At 37.2% G+C, this 24855-nt stretch overlaps 2 protein-coding genes across 2 annotated transcripts; both read right to left on the reverse strand.

Moving 5' to 3' along the window:
• Nucleotides 1–1699: 1699 nt before the first annotated feature.
• On the reverse strand, nucleotides 1700–5656 carry cd4-1 (CD4-1 molecule). The gene is made up of 9 exons (XM_053326477.1): nucleotides 5596–5656; nucleotides 5337–5504; nucleotides 5066–5218; nucleotides 4501–4749; nucleotides 4020–4400; nucleotides 2857–3114; nucleotides 2608–2708; nucleotides 2385–2428; nucleotides 1700–2160 (listed from the first exon to the last, which is right to left on the reverse strand). The coding sequence occupies exons 1-9, from the start codon at nucleotides 5651–5653 to the stop codon at nucleotides 2130–2132; spliced, it is 1443 nt and encodes a 480-aa protein (XP_053182452.1). The 5' UTR covers nucleotides 5654–5656; the 3' UTR covers nucleotides 1700–2129.
• A 14621-nt stretch (nucleotides 5657–20277) lies between these two features.
• On the reverse strand, nucleotides 20278–24436 carry cd4-2.2 (CD4-2 molecule, tandem duplicate 2). The gene is made up of 9 exons (XM_053326955.1): nucleotides 24329–24436; nucleotides 23239–23280; nucleotides 22465–22635; nucleotides 22203–22340; nucleotides 21191–21427; nucleotides 21042–21107; nucleotides 20775–20920; nucleotides 20564–20631; nucleotides 20278–20350 (listed from the first exon to the last, which is right to left on the reverse strand). Exons 1-9 carry the CDS (start codon nucleotides 24342–24344, stop codon nucleotides 20287–20289), a joined length of 948 nt encoding a protein of 315 aa, XP_053182930.1. The 5' UTR covers nucleotides 24345–24436; the 3' UTR covers nucleotides 20278–20286.
• Nucleotides 24437–24855: the final 419 nt, after the last annotated feature.

Raw genomic sequence — 24855 nt, forward strand, 5'->3', positions numbered from 1 at the left:
TCTGCTGAACAAAGAGCTACAAATCATTGTAGTTTCAATCTGTTTTTAGCGCAGCTAACGAAACTAATTCAGTAAGGAACACTATGAATTGTACAAAGCTACTCTAATGGAGACCAAAAATAAAACAAATTAGAGCTGGAAATAATTATCACATACAGCAAATGTAGCATTCAGTGTCACGCCTACACAAGATCTATTTTATGCATGTTCATATGTTAGGGGTTTGCTTTAAAATAGAGGTTACCATTTTGGAAACATGAAAGCCAGCCAGACATGAGGACTGAAATTAGTAAATACAGTGGTGTTCAGTGAGCCTGCCAAAAATGTTTCCATGTGTTAGATTTGACCTCGTTGAACAGATGCAGTGTTAAACAGAAATGTCCACTGTTGGTGTCTCTAACCATTTCTAACAGTGAGTGTTCACTGACACACCCAAAGATATGGAAATGTGTCTGCAACCTAATAAAAGAATTACTTATAATAGCAACAAATATTTGGTTCCCAATTGACTGTGAATGTCATTTTCTGAACTAAAGGTATTATTGTAGATATAACTAAACTTTTTTTGGTTAGGATTGTATCTACAAGTAGAATCTCATCTAGGAAGAAGTCTTTTTTTCTTCCATGCTCTGTGTAGGTCTGATGAAAACATTGTATGGTGATACATTTGTGGCATGCTTTGCAATATTATTAACCACTGCAATCTTGCTGTTAAGTGCATATATAATGTAAGCAGATAGGTGGTGAGGTACCAGTTCAGTGAAACGTTGAACTTTTTTTTTTTACCATATTTATTTTGTGTTGAACACATATCAAACATAAAAAACATAATCAAAAGAGAGAAAAAAAGCAATCATAAAAACAAAGGTAAAAGAAAATGACTGAAGCTGTCCAGTTTGTCCAAACTTCCTTAAGTCACAATATATTTGATATATTATATTTTAAGATAGATAAAATTACAGCATTAAGAAGTCTGCCAAGGAAGTCCATAACTTGTTGTCTACATCTTCTCAAAGTCCTTGGATTTTCACTTGAATGCAAATATAAATGTTTCTGTGGACAGTGAGCTTGACAGAGATGCTTTGGAATCATAACCAAAATATCCCATCTTTTACGTCACATAACTTAAGTTACATATTTATATATATAGTATCAAGTAAATGTAACTTGGAGCGCAAAGGGAAATCATAATTAACAATATGGGAAACAAAGTCACTTTCTTCCAAAAGTCTTACAGAAACAGGACATTCCTATGAACAGTGATATAGCGTCCCTTGAGAAGCTCACATGAAGTAATATCTCATTAACAACTTGTACAAGGTTGGATCAGGTATCCATAGTAATACAATTGTGACTGTAATTAAAACGTTAAAATGTTTTAATCTGTGTGAATGATGTCCTATTAAAAAATAACATCCAACATCCTTTTTTCTTTGAGTATCCTAAAATCTGTCAGATGATGACAAACAGTTTCACTGAGCCCACCACTCAAGATACTTTATTGAAAGTGCGCCCAGGTAGCCTTTCGGTTAAGATGCATCATCTGCAGTTTGAATCAAGTTCAGATCATTGCTGCATGTCACATCATCACTCTTTCCCTTCAATTCCTGTCATCTTTTCACAGTCACTACAATAAAGGCACAATCCCACCCCCGACCCCCCAAAAAAGATACTTTATTGAGAAAACATAATGGTACATTAATGACAGGACAGTAGGGAATGTTTTCATTTTAAGTAATAAAGTATCATCATGTCTATACAAATAATAGATGTGTGAATATTCATAGAAGCAAGTAACCAAGCCTACCAATGCAATACCATAGAAATATATACATTACATGACAATAAATCTACAAAAGGTTAATCTGAAACGATGAATTAAATCAAGCACTGTAATAATTATAAACAAGTTAAAATGCTAATTAAATCGATCATCAGTCCCTATTTGGATTATATTACAGATATAACAATGTGTGAAAGGATCCGAGCTGGCCGATGTGTACAACTGTAAGACGTCTTATATGATGTTTCAACAATGACTCAGACATAAAAAATCTGTCTTATCTGGACAGAAATTCAATTGTTTGCGATGTCCTCTTGAGAAACGTCTTTCTTGTTTCTGGAAGACATCACGTTCTGTAAAATCCTTTTGGTTTGGGACTGAAACAGAAAGGTCACATGTTTCTGTTTGAGTTTTGGAAAGAAACACAGAGCTACAAAAACATAAAAGAGGAATGAAAATAAAGCCTAAATGCAGACGTTTATACAATAGTTTTTATCTGCATGAAACACTTTATGGCTCGAAGTATCCAGATTTTAACCCTGAGGAGTGTGAATGGGTTTTTGGAGCCATTTCATCAAACCAGGAAATGGTTGGTACGTACTTTTTGCACTGGCAGAGTCGTTGCCTGGGGAATCTCATCTTGCGCTAAGAGAGAGAGAGAGAGAGAGAGAGAGAGAGAGAGAGAGAGAGAGAGAGAGAGAGAGAGAGAGAGAGAGAGAGAGAGAGAGAGAGAGAGAGAGAGAGAGAGAGAGAGAACAATCTTAATGTGATACTAATAATCCAGTGTGATTTGACAGAGAAGAACAAAAACAGTTAAAACTTACTTGTCTGTGTCGGTGGAGGATTAAGGCAAGGATGCAGATGAGGATTACGATGACTGCGGTGCTACATATGGTCACAACCATCCACACACTCAGCTTGAATTCTGTATACAACAGAAACAGGCAGCCATCAAACACAGTGTGAGTACAGAGAGTGCATCATGTCAAAGCAAGTTTCTGCTGTTAGAGATTGTGGCCACAAGGTCATGCCCATGTCATATTTCCTGCTCTCCTCTCACTTCCTGCACTCACCGATTTTCAGTATTATCATAGCTGATGTCAGTTGTGTATGATTCCGCCACAGCTCACACCTCCACTTTCCACCATCGCCTAAACCCACTTCCGGGATGGTGAGATGGGTTGGGTGATGGTCAGATCCCAGAGACTGCACGGATGATGATTGAGGTGGGATCCATTTCACTTGCATGTCGGGAAGCAGCGCATGGCCAGTGGTGCAGCTCAGGTTGAGCTGCTGGCCAGAATTTAACTCTATTCCTGGAGAGGAGATGACTGCCAAGAGAAGAGAGGAAAAAACGTTTTAAAAGCTGCCTTTTTTTGACAGGCCGGTGAAATTTGGTGGTAAACTAAGAAAATCCCCTTCCCTTTCTTTACATACGCTATATGAATTTGACTGAACCTCTGTTTTCTACTACCATAGTTTGCCAGCAAAACAAAGTCAAAAATGTTAGTACAACCTCATTCACTTACACCCTTAGACAACAATATCATGATTATTTTTACATTTTTATGTCCAACTTAACATTAACATTAAGTAACTTTCACCAAACCAAAAACTGAACTAACTAACAGCCCTGTTTTCAGTAACCCAACAGTCTTCTGACAAAATGACTCATTTAATTTCGGTGGTGATGAAAGGGGACCTCGGTATGATCAAGTAAACTGAGATCCCAAAGCAAGTGTTCTTAAAGGAGGCCCCGATTTGATAAAAACAACCCTGCTTGGAAGAAATCCACAGAGCTACTAGATTTCTTTGCTTTTAGTTCAGATAAAAAAGACAAATCTTAGTTTTACATTACAAACACTGACAAGACAGAGTCCAATTAAAACTCATTATGTTCGCACACTCCTCTTGCAGAGCAAAAAAGAAAGCTTGTTACACCCTATTAAATCTAGTTGAGCTAAACAAGAGTATTAGCCACTGAATTAGACACATGTCAAACCTGAGACACTTCCAAGTAAACTGCAGCAGAGAGATGAGAACAGTTAGAGCAGAAGCAGAGAGGTGGCAAAGAAAGGTTTGTTTGCAACATGTTATAAATAACAATCAGGAAAGAGCAAAGAAACCGGACATCAAAAAGATAAATGAGGACACGGCTATAACTTAACGACAAACATACAAACATTCATATGACAGGTGTGAGCTGATTTCATGCAAGGCAATTGTTTCCACTTACTTTCAAGCACCTCAACGCTTATAGTCCTACTCAGCGTTGTTATATCACTACTGAATTCAACGCTACACGTGTAGTTTCCTCCGTCACCTTCTTTTGCTCGATTTCTGGTCAAAGACAGATTTCCATTTTTGAGGGTTGGTACGTGACTCAGTCCTCTGCCTTGGTCCCCCATCCAGGTTGTATTTTCCACAGAGAGGGAGAACAGCCTTTTTACTTTACTTGACTCTTTACTTGATGAGAGTTTAGGGGAGAAGTCCCAGTGAACTCCTTTGATGCCCTTGCTTTTGATTTTATCCCAGGTGTGAGTAGGAAAGAAACAGGGGATGGTGAGAGGCGAGGATGTAGAGGTATACAGAGGACCTGAAGGAGCTGGGTTGAGGTCTAAGTAAGGAGGAAAAGAGAAATAATGGTGAAGTTATGTTCAAGATGAGATGTAAGACATGGGTATACACACTCATCATCGACATGCACAGTAACTTACCCATAACTTTAACAGAAATTTTGGCCCTGTTTTCCTTATTATTGTTAGTCACCACGCAGGTCCACAAGCCATTGTCTTGGTTTGTGACCTTTTTTGTGATTGTTCCTCTACTGACGCTGTTCGTATCATCTTCTTCTCCCCGGGGGTTTAGCCAGTGTATCTTGGGGCTTTGACCCCGAGTAGCCTCTACATCACAGGCTAGTTTCAGATTTTCTCCAAGCACCAGAGGAGAGGCTGGGGACATGGACGCTAGCACAAAAAGGGTAAAGAAGACAGAATGGAAATTATAATTATTACTGTTATGATTTGTTCTTAATGTCAACAAGAAACATTACATTTTGATGATTTACAAAATTTAAAAGTTGTGGAGTTAAACCAACAAGTCTTTAGGTTAAAATTAGACTTGCTTTGCACAACACAATGCATTAAAGCAATCAATATATATCTGCCTATAGATTATGTTGAAAACTACATAAAGTACTGTTGTAAAATGTGTAATCACCCTTTGAGATGAACATTTATCAGAGTGAATGAAACAAGCATATCGCCTTGTTTTTACTCTTACCATTGAGTTTGAGGACTTTATATGTGATGAATGTGTCTTCTCTATTCACCGTCATTTTACAGATGAAAATCCCAAAGTTTCCTTTTTGGATGTTTTTAATTGTCAGATCATTGGTAGACACGGTCAACTTGCCTTGCCATATGCCCTCACGATCTGCAAAAGCAAGAATGACGGTCATCATCAGGAGTGCCTGTATTTGCAATTCATAGATTATTTCATTTATTGATGGTGAAAAACATTTAATCTGTAAGTAACTCAATGAACTGTTCACCATTGTTCCCGTTAATATACTCGGTTCCACCGAGGTAATTGCACCGGGCAATTGGAGGGCTACTTTGTGTGCCAAAGTACCAGGACACATAGATGTCTTTTTCCTCAGTTGTTGGCCGTAGAAGTGTAACCGTGCCTCCTTCCTCAACATATTCTATCTCCTCAGCTCCTAAAAGAGAAAGACGAGGATATTAAGTATCAGTGCGCAAATCTGAAGCACCTTGTCCCGAGTGCAAATACATAAATGATCTGCATCCTACCTGTTGTTGACATGAGCACAGCAATGGGGATGAGGATGCACTGAATTAAGTTCTTCATTTTGGTCACAGGTCTGAAAAAAACTGGTCACATATATATAAATGATTAGTTATAATGATAATAAACCCTAATTATACTGTTTTGTTTTGTCTTATTTCATTTCAAAAAGTCATCCAAGTTGTTATACTATTTAAGCTAAGCGTAAATAATTTAGGTTGTTGGAGTTATCAGACAAGAGGACAGCAATGATTTCCACACCTTGTTATATAATTTGAGGTGGGAGCATGAGATTGTGATTGACTGAGAAAAATGTGATTAATAATAATAAGTAATATATCTGAGGAAGCTACTTAATCGTTCAAAAACTGCTTTCTCTATGATTTTGCTGATGAGCGGTAGATTGGAAACAGGTATTGAATCAGTATAGATGAATCAAAACTGTTTTTCTTAAGGGGGATCTGACTGATGCTTTAAATTTGCCAGTTTATTAGGCACACCTGTACACCTGTTATAATCCATTTCAAATGCTGTTTAATGAATTGGAGCTTATTAAGTTTGGTTTTCTGTTGGAAGTCAGAGAGGTGTTTTTTAAAAGATGTGTATATTTATTATTATTTGTTTGAAGGTTTAATTAGTGGTCATATTGTACTAGACTACATTGTATTATATTGCTTCTAATATTCCGTCCATCCACTCACAAAAATGAGGGGGACAATGAAGATTATCATCAAGACACCATAAAACTGAACCTTAAAGATGCGCAAAGCAATTATTTATTGCCGGGCTGCTAAATTGGATTGCAATAGATTTTACTGGTGCACCCAATAAAATGGTAACTGGGTGCGGCGCACAGAAAAAGTCAAATCTTTCTTCATTGTCTCATTTTCATAAATCTTGCTGCAAAGTGAAATTATTCGGCAGGAAGCAAAGAGGGGTTTGTGGTGGTCTCAGATTTGGAGAGATTTGAAAAGATAAAAGACAAAGAGTTCAGAGAGGTGAGAGTAGGCGGCCTGTGGTGGGCTTTGGATGAGAAGACACAGACACAATGTTGAAGGGAAGAGACACAGCGTACACCAGGTTGTGGTGGGCCTTGATTTAGTTAAGGTGCAGATTCTTATCCCAGTCCTCCCCTCTTCTGCTCCCCTCTGCCTCTCACACCCCCTCTCTTCCTCCCCTGTTCCACGAAAGACGGATCTCTCCTCGCTTAAAAGGAGAAAAAAAAGAGACCACAGCACCAGAGGCACACCTAGACTGTGGTTTACGGTAGATGTTTCTCTCCTCTATCTCCCTGTCTCACTCCCTTATCTCTCTCTTTCTCTCCCCTCCCCCCTTTTCTCTCTTTACGCTGTATAAAGTTTCATGATTCATGACAAAAAGCTTTTTCAAAGACGTTTCATTGTTGCTTTCATTGTTGTTTTTATATTGATTCAACCCTTTAAAAGAAAAGTTAGAGCTTATGGATCTGAACTATTTATTAATTTAATGTTGAGTATTTTCCCCTAAATTCAAAATCCAGTGACAATATCTAAAATTTGAGTAATTGCGGAAGCAGCTTCACAGGCCAAATGATACCTTCAAACTGTTTTAACCATCAACATTACTTCACTTGAGCTAAGTTTGAATCCCGATCGAGGCCAAAGACGAGCACGAGATATTACGATTAAATAATAATTAGCTAAGACCTTATTTAACATCAGGAAATACAATTTAATTTTACATTGATACATTTCTTAATAATATTTAATAGTTTAATAGTTTTGCATTAGTGTTATTTATATTACATAAAGAAGAGACAGTGGCTTCTGAGTCTTTAATATTATTTCTACTATCTCAACTAAAATGACACAAACTGACAAAGCTTACTGCGAGATGTTTAAGTCCAGCGTGAGATACATTTGGAATATGCTTCGATCAAATAATTAACTTTGTTATATTGTGACTACACTTTGCAACAGTGTGCATTCATAAAGGTGTGTGCCAGGTTTTGATAAATATTTTTGATGGCATAAAAGTAAATTACGTAATGTCCCTTTTTTTGCAGGTTATTCCTTGTGGCTCTCCTCTCATTTCCTGTCCTACTTCATTGTCAGAAAAAGCCCCTAAAATACTTTTTAAATTATAAATATGAAAACATAAGAATGAACAAACTGTGAAAATGTGTAATAGCCCTTTAAATGAAAGTATCAAGATAAATATTTAAGATTTATTAAGGTCACCAAGTCCTTTTTATTGCACTTATACCGACGTTAATCACAACGCACTGATCAAATTTTGCTCATGGTCTTAAAATGTTTACTGCCTTCTTCAGAAATAATCATCAGCCTAGGGCAAAATATAAAAATGTTAAAGTTTAAAAGTGCAAGTCTATTAAAAAGCAAAAGTGCATTTGCTGCATAACTCATCACACTCACAGACAGACCAGGCAGGCAGAGAAAAGTGGTTTTAAACATTAAAATCGGAGGCGATCTGCTCTGCGTGGTTATGGATGTTATAACACATTTCAACCTGTCAGATAAGATTTGACAGAAAATAAATCATGTTGCATTATTGATTTCAACTGAGATCAGAGTCTGTAAGAAAGAAAAGAAGAAAGGAAGAAGACCAGAAACAGAGTCGGACTGATGATAAACAGACGTTTCGAAGTCATTGCACCTGTGGAGCTATAACCCAGAAACCCAAGACGAGCGTGTCTGTAGTCAGGATGGAGGTTCAACAGCAAGCAGACAGAAATGGAGGGGGAGGGGAGGATGAGGGTCACACACAGAGGAGGTGAAAGAAGGAAGGAGAGCGAGCAGAAAAAGACAACACAGGATTACAGTATCACACTAGTTACTGAAGTGTTTTCACTATTTAAATTGAGTTTTGGGCTTCAACTGGACGTACTGGGTGTTACTTCTCAGTAACTTGTGCACGGTTACATGCACTTTGAGTAAGAAACTAAATTCTTGGACTGTTTGTGAAAATCAGTGGTACACAAATTAACGTTAACAGTATTACAGCATTCAGATTTTTCTATTCATACTGTAATTGTATTTAAAGTATCGTATTAGAAATAAAAGCACTTATAAAAGATTATATGTGAAAATACATATATTTCACATTTATACTTTGTAAATTGCATCTATAGCGTTCGTCCATTTTGCAGCGGTCAGCTGCCCAATACATTTATACATCTTAACAAAACATGATGCAACAATGAAGAAATACAACATATAATGCTAAAAAACATTATTAAATGATTTCTTGTGTTTTGACAATTTTATAAAACTCTAAATATTGATGACACCATCTCATATTTACCATTTAATATTTTATGATTTCAATTTAATTCAGAACATTAATTTTGCACTTTTTATATTAATACTTTATAAATATTGTCTTCATGCTGTAATTAGATACATTTATAAAACTCACAATGATATTTTGACCCTGCTCGGCCTGCTGCAGTCTGACAGGTTTATGTTTCAAAATCAAGAATGAGAAAACAAACCAATAACACTGATATGTGTTGTATACATCAACACATACATGTTTCTATATTTTAAATATATATGTATATGAAGCTACAATTAAACAAACAGTATACTTACAACTGCTGATGCTCTGTGTTCAGCAGTGATCTGCAGTCAGGTGGAAATGTTGAATATTTATCAAACGAACCCTCTTTTTAAATGCCGTTGCACCTCCCTCACCACTGATTGGTCTGGAAAGAAAACACGCAGTCATTGATCAAAGCCAACATCAGAATAATGACCTTTGATTGGTTGTCGCCGGGACCGAGATCTCGACCCTAACTTTTCTTAAGTAAACTTAAAACTGTTTAAGCTCATGGCATAATGTGTTGTTTTGGACAAAGAGGTAAATGATGTAATATAATATCAGATTAAACTGAAACGCATCATTTAGCAGCATAATGGTGCCATATTTTAATCCGTATATTATAAAGTATTTATGCCCTTTTTTCTTTTTAATCTTTCTATTAGCTACAACTAAAATTATTATTTGAATTGCTTCCTGATAACATAAGTCAAAAAATTTGAGAAGGGTCTCACTGGACTCATTGTCTATCTTTAGCACGTTTTAAAGAGCACACAAGCGGCTTACGGCCTAATTTATCATAATTGCTCGGTTGATTTTTTCCCTTGTCATATAATTGGACTGATTCAGATACATAATTAGTGTTCAGAAATCAAGCCATGAACTGCTGGAACAGTTTTGGCAAAAGCTGTTGTGTAAAGTAAATTAAAAATGTCACATTTCCTAAAAAGAAAGACTATAAAGTGTTTGTTTTGGGTAAACTGTCTCAATGGGATAAGAACAGAGAGATGGGTTTAGGGCAGAAGATGAATTGAAAATACATATGATGAAATAATTATCAGACGACATCAAATCCTGGAGACGTATCCACTGACAATGTTTTTTATATTCCTTAATAAGATCTCCTTCTCACAAGCCGAGTCTCTCTGTTTGACCTGCTCACGCTGAACTTTCTTTCATGCAGATTGTCTTTGTTCATTTATGTTAACAGCGATGAAATCTTTAGATGTCTCCTAGGATACAGGCAGGGTAAAACACTGGAAGCTACGCACATCAATTTGTAGTTTTTCACAACAGGATAAAGATATTAAAGTTGGATGAAACCTGCGCAGACAATCTGGAGCTCATCTGACAAAACCAGAGTCTTTATTGGGCAAGAGACATTTTCTTTCTTCTCAAATAGTTGAGTTTAAGTGTGAATGTAAAATAGCTGAAAATCTACAAAAGAAACATTTCAAAGTTGTTTCATAAGATGACATATATAATGTGTATCTGCGTGTTCCAGTGCGCTGCTGACGTTAAACCGTATATAACACTTGTATTGAGTGATACGTTCATATTTAAAACTTTTCTTTTTTGGTCTACACATCCTGATAAATTCATTTTAGAACTTTTTAAATTGTAATTCTCGCTTCATGTTTGAATCTTCAGAGTCATTTGACTACGATTTACAACAAAGATTTTCAGGTCTTTGGGTAGCGTCCACACGGCGACCCTCCAAACTGTCCAGGTCAAACAGATCAACAGTGCTCATCAAGTAATATTGTATTAATCAAACTCTTGTCATTCGTGTTGTGAGTAATGATTAATTAGTACTGATCAATACACAAATATACACCCTGATAAGAACTACCATGCAGATGAAGGACCGCACGGGGATTTCACTTTCACAAAAACCCATTAATGGAAAGTGCAGGTTTTATATTTGAAATGACATTTGTCCTTAAATAAATATACTAAACTACATATAATCTTGCATCTACTGTCTTGAGTGACGCTGTTTTTGTTGGACTCTTTCTATTTGATGTTTTTTGTAACAAGTTTGGCTTTTGCAGCACTATACAGTCCAGTCCAATTTACAAAAAGTACACGTGTCCGCATCTTGTTCAATGTAGAATCTGTTTCATTTCTTATTTCAGTGAATGTTCTCATGATATAAACAATATCATCCCGTGTACAGTTCAGATTACACCCTGAAAAACATAATCATGCTTTCAGTAGTTTATGGGTGAATGTACACCTGTGCCGGAGCCATACATCTGTTTGTGCTTATCTCCACTCTTAACCTGCTGTAGAGTCTCGCCTGCACTCAATACAACAGTAAACGTAACATCTGTGGATCTCTTAAAGCTTATTGTAGTCCTTATTGACGTTGTACACAGCTATAGTTGCAACTGTTGGTTGATTAATCGATTAGTTTCCAATTATTAAATTAATCACCAACGATTTTTGATCTTCTTCTTTTTAAGAAAAAGTGAAATTCCTATGATTCTAGTTTCTGAAATGTGAATCTTTTCTGGTTTCTTTAAGCTTCATTGACAGTAAACTGAGTATATTTGGGTTGTTGACTTTCGGTCAAGACAAAACAAGGCATTTAAGAATGTCAGCAAAGGCTTTCGGAAACAATGATCGACATTTTTCACCATAGACCAAAAGATTTATCGGAAAAAATACGTCGACGGATTAATTGAGAGGAAAAATAGTCAGCATTATGCACAGCTGCAGGGATTGTTACTGAAACAATTTCCCTGTACAACTTTGCTGATGAATTATTATTGAGGTTTGGGATAATGAAACTGTAAAGGCTCTGATAAAAATGTATAGAAAAAATTACGATTTGATCGTTTGTGAGAAGCTGAGGGAATCTAAATTAAAGTGGAATAGCAGTCACAGTCAGCATGAGTTGAATTTAGTGATCAACTTGAGAAAACATCTCTGCACTGAAATAGCAGTTTTAAAGCATCCAAACATGCAGTGATGAGATGATCTGTCTATTGATAGCATATTGACTGTTACAGCTACAGGGATCAGTTCGGGACTAGAGCTGTAGAAACACGCTGCCGAGGTGGTTTAGAGTCATGAACCACAACAAGGACAAAACAAACATCTCGCACACGTCTCATGTGTCTCTCTGAGGTTTCTCTTGCTCTCTGCCTGTCTCTGTACTGCCATCATGAAGGGCTCACATCTGCTTCTGTTCCCTCTAAACTCGAAATGAAACGAGCCTTTTGTTTCCTCCATTGAACAAAACCTTCATATAATGGCTACTTGAATCTAATGTGCAGTAATATTTACTTCTAAGCCTCGTTTATATGAGTAAAGACTGTGTGGATTTAATATTTGTCTCAAAGTACAGGTCCTATTTGACTCTGTTTTCTTTCTCGGTGGATAAATGCTTGTTTTTGGGCTGTGATTCTGGTGGAAAACACCTGAAAGTGAGGACTCCCTCATTAGTCACACACCTAACGAGGGAGTGAGTACCACACTGTCATTACTGAAAAAGAAAAAGGCAAAAAGTGTGGGCCACAATGAAGAATGTGGGGTGATTCACTTTTATTATGTATATCTCTTGATTCCCCATCCTCCATTCTCTCCTACATAGGGTTTCCCTCAGCATGCAATCTCTACTTTCTGACTCTCACAAGTCTTTTTTTTGTTTCTGTTAGCCATTTCAGGTTAGATTCATGGTGTGTAACACAACAGAAAACTGGAGGATGTTTGAGGCCCAGCAAAGACGGAAAAGGCATCAAGTTTATACTGTCACTTCTGGTGTCTGCGACTGCTCTTGTGTTTAAGAAATAAACAACATGTCAGTGGAAAAGACATCAAGAGTCAGAAACAAGTGACATTCTGCTCAATGACTGAAAACATTTTGCCTGTTATCTCGCGACAGGAACTTCATTCAAGTTTCTTTGAAACCTCTGAGTTGTGAAACAGTAGATGAAGACAGAAAAGTTTGCTTTCTTTGCTGTCTCTCCCACTCATCACTTCACCTCCATCATTCATATGCACTGATGGTTTAGTTATTTCCTTCTGTTTGCATAATCACTTCAACAAGATACTACAGTTAGTGTAGATTTAACCACAAGAGAAGCATCGTACAGAGACTGAATTATACTGTTACAACATTTATACGCCATGTCTGTTTATTGTTTATGAGAAATGCATTTTTTTTTACAAAGCAAGCAGAATTATTTTAGTCTGTAGGAAAACTGCATCGTGGTTCAACAAGCTGTTACTGTAAAGCTGTGATTGAGTTAAAGTGAACAAGCTCAATGATGACGTTGGTTTGGATGGAAAAACTGCTGTACAGTTCCACAGCGCCTACATACATGTACTGTTTGTGTAGTTGAAGTAAATGAATTCAGAATCCCCAAAACATATTCACCACCAAAATGAAACAAACACTGTCAGCTATAAACTATTTATCCATAAAACAGACAGAGTAAAAATCCATTTCAATGTTGTAGCGTCTATAAACATTACCTTCCTCTTCCATCATGGTAGCATTCTCACTTCTCTTAATTTCGACTAGTAATGCATTTGGACACACAAATGTTTTCTTACTTTTTCTTCACTTCAAGTGAAACAATATAACTAGAAACTGGGGAACACTCTGAAAGTGCTGAAAGCCACTGCCCGTCTGTGTTGCTAACCTCTGGAAGTTTAGCTTAAGCATTCACAAATTTAATTGGGCAAAACTGCTTTGCTGTTTCATTTTAGTAGCTACAATATTCATTAATTTTTCATTAGATCTGAAAAATCTTTTGTGTCTGACCTTGCAGACCTACATGCTGTCTTGCATAAGAAGCTTTGTGTTGAATAGACGTGAAATTCATTCAGCAGTTCATTTCTTTGCTTAACGCTCAGTCTCAGACATATGCAGGTATGTACACAGGCTATCCAGACACTACATTGAATAGTTTTTCTAATATTATATCCACTACATTAATATACATGAGGGGGGCAAAATAATAAGAACACTCTTCAATATAATGAACTCCAGTATGTTCGTGTGCGCATGATGGCTGCCTCGCATATCCTGCGTCCATTTTGAGCGTCGGTTGTTCACATTGTCAAAAATGAACACTACATGGCCACAAAATGCATTATGACATAACAGTAGGGCCATAAAGGGATGTAACAGTGTCAGAGGTCAGTAGGAACGTCAGCAGCGACAACGATGGCAGAAAGTTCTGAAGACAAGTTAATAGACCAAATATTCAATTACCAACATCTGTACGCGTCATTACTGCTGCGAAATGACAAATATGCTTATCAGAATAGCTGGTGTGAGCTCGGTACCACTTTAGAAATCTCTTTTTCTGTAGTGATCAATGAGAGAGCAGAACCATCATTTATGTTATTAGTAACACCTGTGCTTTTTCCTGCTATGACATGATAAAATGTCTACTGCAAAAAAAAGGTCCATCGTGTTTCATTTGCTGACATGTTGCACATTACCTTTGGCCTAAAGAGAACCCATCTTCCCTTTTAGCATTTTTACATTAAAGTTTACACACATTAGGGAGACCGTGAGACCGGAGGGATCATCACTCAGCTGACGTCGCGTCAGAAATGAGATGACAACTTCGACAATTTAGAAAATGCATCATTTCAATGTCAGGCTGGTCAGCGATCAATCACAATGAACCAGTTATTCAAACACTGACTCCACTCATCAGACCCTGCGCTGACAACTGAAACCTGCGTGGAACCCAGCACACGAGGGGAGTTTACAGGATGGGAAATCACCTACAGGTAATTATTTTCAATTGAAGAATTATGAGAACAAAAGCTGTCTAAAATGTATAACAATCATTCAATTTACACCTGTGGATGGAGTATGACTTAAGATGACTGCAGCTCTGAAAACTCACATATAAACGCACTGATTGTGGCACCGCTACAGTGTAGTAAACAGGTATACAGGTACAGGTAACAGTATTGTCTATTTATTCAAAGGTGATCATATAGTATAGAGTTGCTTAAATCATATGAATGCTCGCTTAATTAAAACTGTTTATAAGATTAATCCAGATTTTCTCAGATACTTAAAATTACTTTCAATGACCTGAATGTGGCTCCTGATGTTTTGCATTGACAACCTAAGTGGAAATACAAGAGGGAGGGATACACTTGTTCAGAAATTTCAGTTTCACTTTGCATGATTGTGTGTGTTCATTTGTGTCAGACAGATAATGAGAAAGAGAACTGAGTAATGCAGTCTGTTATAAAGCCATGAAAAGGGAATCCTAATGTCTCATAAGAAAACACCCTCAGTCCAACACAGACGTTATATTTTCATAACAGAGTCAAGGAAACACTTGCTGATCGCCTACAGACTACATATGACACAGTCCATAAGTGACATATTTTTGATTGTTTTGGCTGTTAATTCCTGCATTTTAGATCTGAAGAAGAACAATGACTAAGTTTACTGCTAGTCAATAAGAGAGAAGCCTCTACACACAGGAGCCCTCTCAACCCCTCCACCACTTCTCCCAGCTACTGGAATCGGCCCGTCGCTTTAAGGTTCCTCCTGCAAAGAGGAACATCTTTAAAGTCCTTCATCCCCTCCACCATTTCTAAATTCTTATATAAACCACACTAAGCACAAACAAATATATTCACATCTGAATTGTCTTTTAGCAGTATTGATAGAAGCATTCATGAATTATTTTACTGTGATGTTATTACTGTTTAATTGTTCCTACTTTGTTACTGTTACGTTTGTCTTCCTTTGTCTTGGATGGAGCCGTGTCAAAGAGGGATATCTGCTCCTATATGATAGCCAATAAAGTTTCTTGAGTCTTGAATCTAAAGTGCTGACTTCAAGCAGTATTGGAGCAGTATTGGACTGTACTGTACTTTCTTAAACATGGTACCCTGAATTGTAGGGAGTGAAATAATACTACAGATACACTAATGATAAAGCAAACAAGGGACAAAGACACAAATGTTTCTGACCATCAGCTGAACCCTAACCCTAACCCTTCAGCAAACTGATGGTAAGAAGCCCCCAAAACCAAGCGAGACAAGAAGATCGCCGCAGCACAGGTCCGACAAAGCATCACCAGGTAAGATATCAAGTCTCTGCTGATGCCGGTGGGTCGCACATCAACTACAGAATACTAAATATCTATCATGATTATATTGTTTGAGCTTATTTATTGATTTATTCTTACTTTGTCAAATGTATTTTGGTTCTGCTAAAATCATCATGGGACTAAAATGTACTAAAAAGGATCCTGTATGGTTCATCTCACGTGAACACCCCTGAACTAAAGCGCTATGCCAACTTTTGAACCTCACAGTCGTTTTTTTATTTCAAATCCAACCTGGTTGAGTCTCAAGCAAGATACGTGTCACTGTCCCATTTCTTATGGACCATACTGTACCAGTATGTCGCCACATGTAACCTGATTCCCCAAAAAGCACGAACCATACAAAGTACAGTACAATATTACTTAACGCAGTGCTTCTTAAGTTACTTCTTCTAAACTGATGAGTATTCAGGCTCGACCTTGTAGTGAATACAGCATGGACTCACACCAGAGAGTTCAGCTGGTGTCTCCTGTTGTCGTCTGTGGTCATCCATGGTGAAGAAACACAACTATAAGCGTGTTATCTTTTACTACATTAAACAGGCTCGGATACACTTTATCAGTAATTTTGTGTTATGTGTAATGTGTGATTTAATAGAATTACAACATTTCCTAAGTGTATGGTCTCTGAGTAAAATATAAAAATCACACGAGTCACAATGTGCAGCCTGCTAGCCTGATTTGTTCAGATAAAACATTTTTAGCTGATCCCAAACTCCATAAGTTATAATATTTACTTCTTGTGTGTACTGTTGTGCTTTTATTTTATTTTTACAATGCATATATTTAACATCCAGTCCTTCATGTGTTTTACTTCAGATTACATGTCCTAAAAACCCGAGAGAGACGACGGCATTTGGGAATAGGCTTTAGATGAGCCCTTTTTTCACAGGAGACATTTTGACATGTAACAGTAGGAGAAGCTCAGCTGCAAATGATATGCAAATGAATGCTAGCTGAATTCAATTTAATTAATGTTTAGTTAAAGTAACACCTGTGCTTTTCTTTCTACAACTAGTCAAAATATCGTCTTGGAAAAATACTTGGGCTCTGAATTTGTTTTAAAGCTTTAGTGTTTCCCTAGTGGTACGTTATACTTAATGAAATCACATGCATCAGGCTCCCACTGTTCAAATTCTGATGCTTGTGTCGCATTTATGAACACTGTATGCCACATAAAGCATGTGTATTGCGTCAAGCACATATGAGAATACTGTACAACACACTATATTCCGCATTTCTTAAGGTAAACGTATTTGTTCAATCAGCCCGGTGTTGATCTACGATGCTATGAACCTGTAAATGCTCGGCCTTCACTGTACAGTCGTGCAGGTGTTGTTTATTCGACACTAAAAAGTTTTATGAACACTATTAGTATCCCACAATATTTAAACAAGTGGTTATCTCTCTTTTTATGGTCATGGTTTTATATTTTTAGTCAGAAACAACCATCAAGTGAACAATTTTAATATTGAAGTAATTACTGCTCTTCAGATAAATTCCTTATTATTTAATGTAGATTAAGTCTCCCACATGGGAACACTGTTCTGTTAAGATCATTTTCAAGCGCATCTGAACAACAGTGAAACATTTAAAACTGAAAAAAAAGTGAAAAGTGAAAAATTTTAAAACTATTGGGACTCAACGACAATGTACTGCAGTGGTACTTCAACAATTAGGCTTCATATTAGGTGGTCTGCAGAACACAAAGTAGCAACAGCTGACCCAGGCCGCTAACAGGGACAGCACATGAACTTCTACACTTTACTGAGTTCAAGTCATAATTAAATTTTCAGATTTATCCCTTGAGAACACAATTAGTTTGTGTTCCACTTGTGTAAGATAAGCAGAAACAAAAGCACCCCCCGTCGGTGTTAACAATTGCAAAATCAGCTAAATGTTTCTGCCGTTATTGCATAAGCCTTTATCGTCATACTTTAAAAAACTGAGGAACAAACTATTCTATTTTAGGCTTTTCTGTTTCAAGATTTTGAAATCCTCCTACGAGCTGTCATCAGGAGGAACACAACACAGAGACCGGTAGAGTGTGAAACATGTCCTACAGAGGGTCAAACCAGAGTCTGGATAGAGAGTGAAGCATTTACAGACTTATTTACTGCTAGTGATGAAGCAAAGACACCATTTTTCAACATTCTTAAAGTTGATCAAATACATCTGTCTGTTTAGCAGTTCAAATATCACGAGGCATTCAGCTAGAACACGTATACGCACAGTCGTTTAGCTGTTTGAGGTCAACTGAGTCCGTTTTAATGGAAAAATACAACCAATACATAAAAGACCAGACTACGGCCAAGACAAATCAATCAGCATGAGGAATGTTAAAATTGTGGCCTTGGATAGTTTTGACTAATACAGCTTTGCCCCTCTGCCTGAGATCTCAGACAGCAGCTAGGAGGTTTGTCAGTATTTGTACAAACTATTTGTCCTTTCAGAGTCAGACATGTCGATATCCTGACCTATACATCTGTAGAAATCTCTTAAATCAGCATTTGAATAATGAACTAAGGAGTTTTTATACACAACACAACATGTTCAGGAGTACTCACATGTGATGTGATCAGTGCAGCGATGAGTTCAGCTCTGACATTTGGTGAGATGCATGTATGCACGGCAGATGTCTCTTTCATACACACACACACACACACACACACACACACACACACACACACACAGGAAGTCAAACAGCACTGCGATCCTATCCTCCCTGTTATGAGCTAATAGGATAGGATTACATAGAATTTACACACACACACACACACACACACACACACACACACACACACACACACACACACACACACACGCACGCACACACACACACCATAATGCAAAAGTTTTCATGACTTAAGAGTTTGTTAACTTGTTAACTTGTAAGGCATAAAAAACATTTCACACATGTGAAGGATGGTTGGTGGTCTTGTGTGACAGTCGTGTGCTGCTGTGTGAAACAGGTGTTTACTGTGTGTTTAATGACATGTAGAGCTGCACTGGTCTCAACACCTGCATACTGCACCAGTTGTGGCAAATACGGAGTTTTTGTACCACTAATCCAGTGCAGGCAGGGTTGAAAGTAAATTACAGAGCAAAGACATTGCTGATATAATGTTGAACAAGATCATTGATATTGTAAAATAGTAGATTCATTCTTTAGTTGTCAACTATTAAATTAATTGTCAACTATTTTGATAATCAATTAATTGTTTGGAGTCATTCTTTAAGAGAAAATTCTTAAATGTGAATATTTTCTGGTTTCTATGCAAGAAAACGGATCATCTTTGAGTTGTGGAGTGTTGTTTGGGACATAAGAAGATATCTGAGGTCGTCATTTTAGGCTTTGGGACACATGATTGACATTTATCACCATTTTCTGACATTTTATTGACCAAACAGTCAAAAATAGTCTTATTTATTAGTCTTAGTTATTTGCAGCCCTCATTATTTCACACCCATTTTTTGATACTATTCATTTGATCCTTTATTATATACCATCAGTAATTATCTTGCTGTATCTTAGTTTTCCTGCTACTGGCAGAGTCCGCCTCTCCCACACTGTATTAAAATAACCTGAATGCACAGGGGATTTAAAGAAAACAATGTAAATATATATGTATATATGTATATATATGCATGAATGCACCTCAAATGTTCTCTCCTACCTGCCTCCCTGTTCTGTCATAAGGATAGAAATCATTTTAGAAATTCAGTTGGGTTTGCTCATAGTTTATTGACAGCAGGAAAAAAAGACATCAAATTCAGTGCAGTACTGCAATCCTGAAAAATCAGAACAAAGAATACATAGAAATCTTTTTAGCAAATACAAACAGAAGCACAGGAAAGAAGATATATCTGTAATTTAAGATAAAAGCAGAGTACAAGAGTTTTACAATGCTGAATGTATTGATATGCTAGGCTGAACATGTTAATATGATTCATAAATGTTAAATAAGTACAGACTGTCGCTGTTCTTGCTTCCAGTGGAGGCATTCAGGTCCATTTGCATTCAGATCACTGGTTATATTTGGTGGGAAAAGCTCAAAGTGCCCACATCATTACATTTGATTTTTATTTTCATCAAGAGCATTCAAAAGCCCATTTACATTCAAGCCATATTCGCACCGTGGTTCTCGTTCACCCACGCTCTTTTTACACTTTATCTCTATCTGTTCCTCTCTTTCCTTCCTCTCCCCCTCCTCTCCCTGCCTCCTTTTCTTTCTCTCTATCTCTCTTTTCTTCGATCAGTCTTTCATGTCACTCCATTAGCAGGGTTTTCTCTCTTCGGCGTCCTTGCTGCGGTTTCGCTGCAGCTGTTGGGCTGTGATAAAGAGAGGAAAGGGGAGAAGTTTTCACACTAATTACGGCACAATAATGAAGTACTGGGTAAAAGGCACAGTGAAAATGAAGGTCAAACAGTCATTAATATAAAGTGAATAGAGTCTATTAGAAAGCATCTGTAAAGTGAACAGAGATTACTGGAGAGGGGATAAAGGGGTTTTTTACAAGATAGAAAAAAGTTAAGAACATTTACTGGTCACACTCGCAGTACTGCCTGGGCGTCAGTGGTTGTCTGGAATTCTTCAACCTGCGGTGTCTTTCCTGTAGTAAAAAAATATAAAAAAATATATATATATATATATCTTTTTTTTTTTTTCGGGCAACCATACCTCCTTCATCCCACCTTCTAATTTCAATCCACAAAGCACCAAATGAGGATCACCTGGATATTTGTCTTGACTTACCTTCCTTCTTTTGATCCTCTTGTACAAGACGATGACTACAACCATCAGGGAAATTGTGACCAGGCTGCCGACTCCAATTCCAACCCACACCCACAAGCTGAGCCCCAGCAGCACCAGCAGCCCTGAATCATTAGAGGTAGAGTCGCCTGGCCGAGCAAAGAAAACAAACCATGGCAGAGAACAACGCTAATGAGTCAATGACACACGTTTGGGTAATATTTGATCATGATCAGAGGATTAACACAATCAAACACAAGCGGCACGCACAGTTGTTGCAGGTCTTCTTATTGCCCTCTGAGGTTTTGGAAGGGGAAACTGTAGTTGGTTCAGGAGCTGAAAAAGACATACAGTCTTACTTTTCCCAGTGGTCACACAGAGAGACTTTGTTTTGGTAAAAAGCAGATACATAGTCTCACCTTTAACTTTGATTTTTAGGCTCACATTTTTCGTCTGCCCGTCCCAAGGGAACTCACACACCCAGGTTCCTGCATCTGACAAGTCCACAGGATTGAGTACAACAGTGTGTGACTCTGTTGGTTTATCTACACCTGGCTTCATCCACTGAACTTTGGGGACTGGGTTTGGATCGTAGACCTGACACTTGAGCGTAGCTTTGCTGCCCCGCTTGAGCTCACCGGAGGGGCTGACTGAGGCTGGCACACAGAGGGACAACAGACGGGAGCGAGGATACAGTGAGAATCACAGAGAGAGAGGTTTCATCAAGATCATCAGGACTGTGACACACCCGTATTACACGTTAGAAAGAGCAAAATGGAAATATGTTATGATAAACAAATTAATTGGAGTGGAACAACCGAAGTTTAGAAAATTAAATCATGAACTTAAAGGGGCACACCACCAATTTCAAATGTGGAAGTTAGTTCAATCATCAAGAGGAGTACAACTCAACTTGTGATGTCAAGTTCTTAACAGGAAGTCTGCATTACAAACTGGGGGAGGGGAGATTTATAGATGTGGGTGTTTGCCAAGCAGAGAGGGTCTAATGGAAGACAATATCAAGTTAAAGGATTGGAAATGTAGGATTCACTGTTTTTGGAGTTTGACCCTCACTTCATTCTGGACTCATCTCTTATCTAATATTTCTGCTGTGTCTCTCCTAACTTTATGAAAGTCCAATTAATCTATTTATTTTTAATGTGTTTTAATCATTTGCTGCTCATTTCACTTTTCAAAGGTGACATTATTGCTCTCTAACTCTAACTCTTGTAAAATGAATCAGTGATGCTGAAATCTTTGTTTGAAGGATCAAAGCTATTACTCTTTTTTAATGTTTTTCTCCTTCTTCCTTATTTGCATTAAAGAATTTTTTAAAAATGTGACTACAAGAGATGTATGATGGGTAGGGTATGAAGTATTTAATACTAATAGTTATTTGCAAATACAAATGATTTCGGCTCTGCTGCTTACCTGACACCACCAAAAGTGTGTGAGGGTACGTTTGTCTGTCTGCCAAACAGGTGAGCTTTCCAGCATCCTCTTTATTCACGTCACTAATCACCAAATTAGCCTGTCTCAGCGATGACCTTTTCGCAGTATCACTTTGGCCTAAATGAAAAGAATACATGTAGTGTAATTACAAACAGTGAAGATTTTATAACAATGTTGTCCTGTAGACGATCAAGTGTTTTGTTTTTCGAAACATTAGACTGAAGTCTCTTTTTGTAACTACCTTTGAGAGGGGTGCCACGCTTAAAATAGCGAATCAATGATTCCTGTCCACGTTTCCAATCCACGTTCACAGGGTCCATTCGTGGGTCTGTGTTGCCCCCACAATTGATGATGGCTTTCTCCCCTTGTTTTACAACCACCACGTCGCCTGCAGCAGTGAGTGGACCCAACACTGAAAAGAGAGGTTAACATTCATGAAGCACACTTCATTTAGTGTGATATATTCAAAGGAGAATATTATAATCTCTGTGGATTAAGACAAGGACAAACTGATGGTTTTTATTCTCAGCACTTTGAAACTCTTCCTGTGAATAGGACTTTTTTTTCCCACTTCTGGACACAAATAAAGCATTACACTTGAAAAGCTAATAATACACATTGCCCTGTTTGGAGCTGTGGTGAAAACTCAACCAACCAAATTAAAATGAATTCAAGACATTAAGGTTTTTCATGAAAGTGTTAAAGGCTGACTGAAGCAATATCAGAGCTGTATGCATTTTTGATATGCCATGACTTGTAATGTGTTTAATTGTATGTTTTCAATAGTGTGTCACCTTTATACTTTGCTTTATACTCTTTCTTTCCGTTACTAAAAGCCTTACTAAGATATAGCTAATAGTTAAAACCTCTGTATGCAGAACATCAGTAATCCAACTTGTTTTCAATGAGTGGAAATGCTGCTAAGTTAACTTGCACTGTCCGTATCAAATAAACTGAATACAAAATAAAAGAAAAATCTAGTTCACTGGCAAATCATTAAATGTTTCTCACTCACCTAACATAAACCATACGATAGTCTTCATTTTGAATGTTGGATCTGTGGAAGTGATAAAAATGTGAGTACAAGGGACAGAATGACAAAATCATGAAAAAAGACTATTTTAAAACGGTGGTTGATGGTGTGAAAGCAGGGTTTTAACCCAGATTAGAGACACCACACATTGCTACTGTTTGAGCACTTTACAAAGAAGCATGTGATACATAACCACCAAGCTACGTCTCTACTTCCTGATTCTCTCACTTTTTCTTCTATTAAAAAATGTAAAACTTGCTTTGGAGACTTGCATAAAAAAAGCTGAAACAAATGTCCCAGGGAAAATTCCAGCATACATTTTGGTTGTAGTATTTAATTAATGTGATCAATTATGCATGTTAAGGTGCTTTGCTGTAGACCCTGTTCCAAATGTATCTAATCGTTCATCAGAAATAAAATGTCTATTTAAAAAGGAATTATTTCGCAGTGCACTCTGGTGCTAATAAGGCAATAAATTACAAAGAGCCATTCATGACTCTTTGTCCCACCATGCATTTAGACTTTGATGTTTCATGACAATTCATTTCAGAAAACTGAAATACTTGAAATTGATTAATCAATTTCTCATTTTTGAAGCCATAACTATGTTTTTAATTTAGTAACTTCAGATAGTCAAAACAAAAACCTGACCAGATGACCAAAATAATTACAATTATATCAAAATTATTTTTTGACATATAAAACATACATCTTAATAATCTTACACTGAGATAATAACCCATTTAGATACAATCAGATTGACCTGGCAGTAGACAGTAAACGCTCGATGGAACCGTTAAAAATGTTCTTCTTAGAATTTGCTAAAGAGTATTATTTGTAGACACCTCTACTTAACCGTTTCTATATTTTGGGATTACAGTCACAGACATAGAAAGAAAAATAACTTTAAAAAGTCATGAAATTTAAAAAGTTATGTTTAATCTGCCATGAAGTTTGAACTACGCATTTTACGGAAAACAGACAAATGGCTCCAGAATGATCACATTAAATCCAAAAATATATAAAAACAAATATACAAACCTTCATTTCATAATTTGCTATGAGATCTTACCTGAATTTGGAGGCATTGCTGCTTATTTGTGCTTTTATTAAAGGTCGAAATCTTTCCCAATCCTTTGTGCTTCACTTCAAGAACAAGACTGCAAGGATGCAAAAGTTGTAAAGGCGGAAGACATCGAAAAAGAAAGTGGCACTTTAGCAAGTTATAGGCCACGCAAACCCCAGCCCTTTGTGGGTTTGCTCTTCATGCCTTCGCTTTCTTGCAAACAAGGCCTGGGATTCTTCAAACTGTTCTCTTTCTCGTATAAAGCTCAGGAAAGATCTGTACAATGTATTCAAAACACTGACATGTTAATTCTGCATGCACTTTGTAGGAGTGCCACGTATATAATGTCAACCCATCACTCGGGCTGAAATCACAAGCCGATTGTTCTTATAAAACCAATTTCATGACAGCTCACTCAAAAAGAAAAAGGCAAAATGACAGAAAGACAATTCTTTATTGTTCCACAGCAGAAGTAACAAAGGATTTGTTTGCAAAATAAAAAAAAGAAAATCAACAAAAAATATCACCCAGTT

Source organism: Scomber japonicus, chromosome 10, assembly GCF_027409825.1.
Source record: "Scomber japonicus isolate fScoJap1 chromosome 10, fScoJap1.pri, whole genome shotgun sequence".
In the NCBI taxonomy this organism is placed as follows: domain Eukaryota; kingdom Metazoa; phylum Chordata; class Actinopteri; order Scombriformes; family Scombridae; genus Scomber; species Scomber japonicus.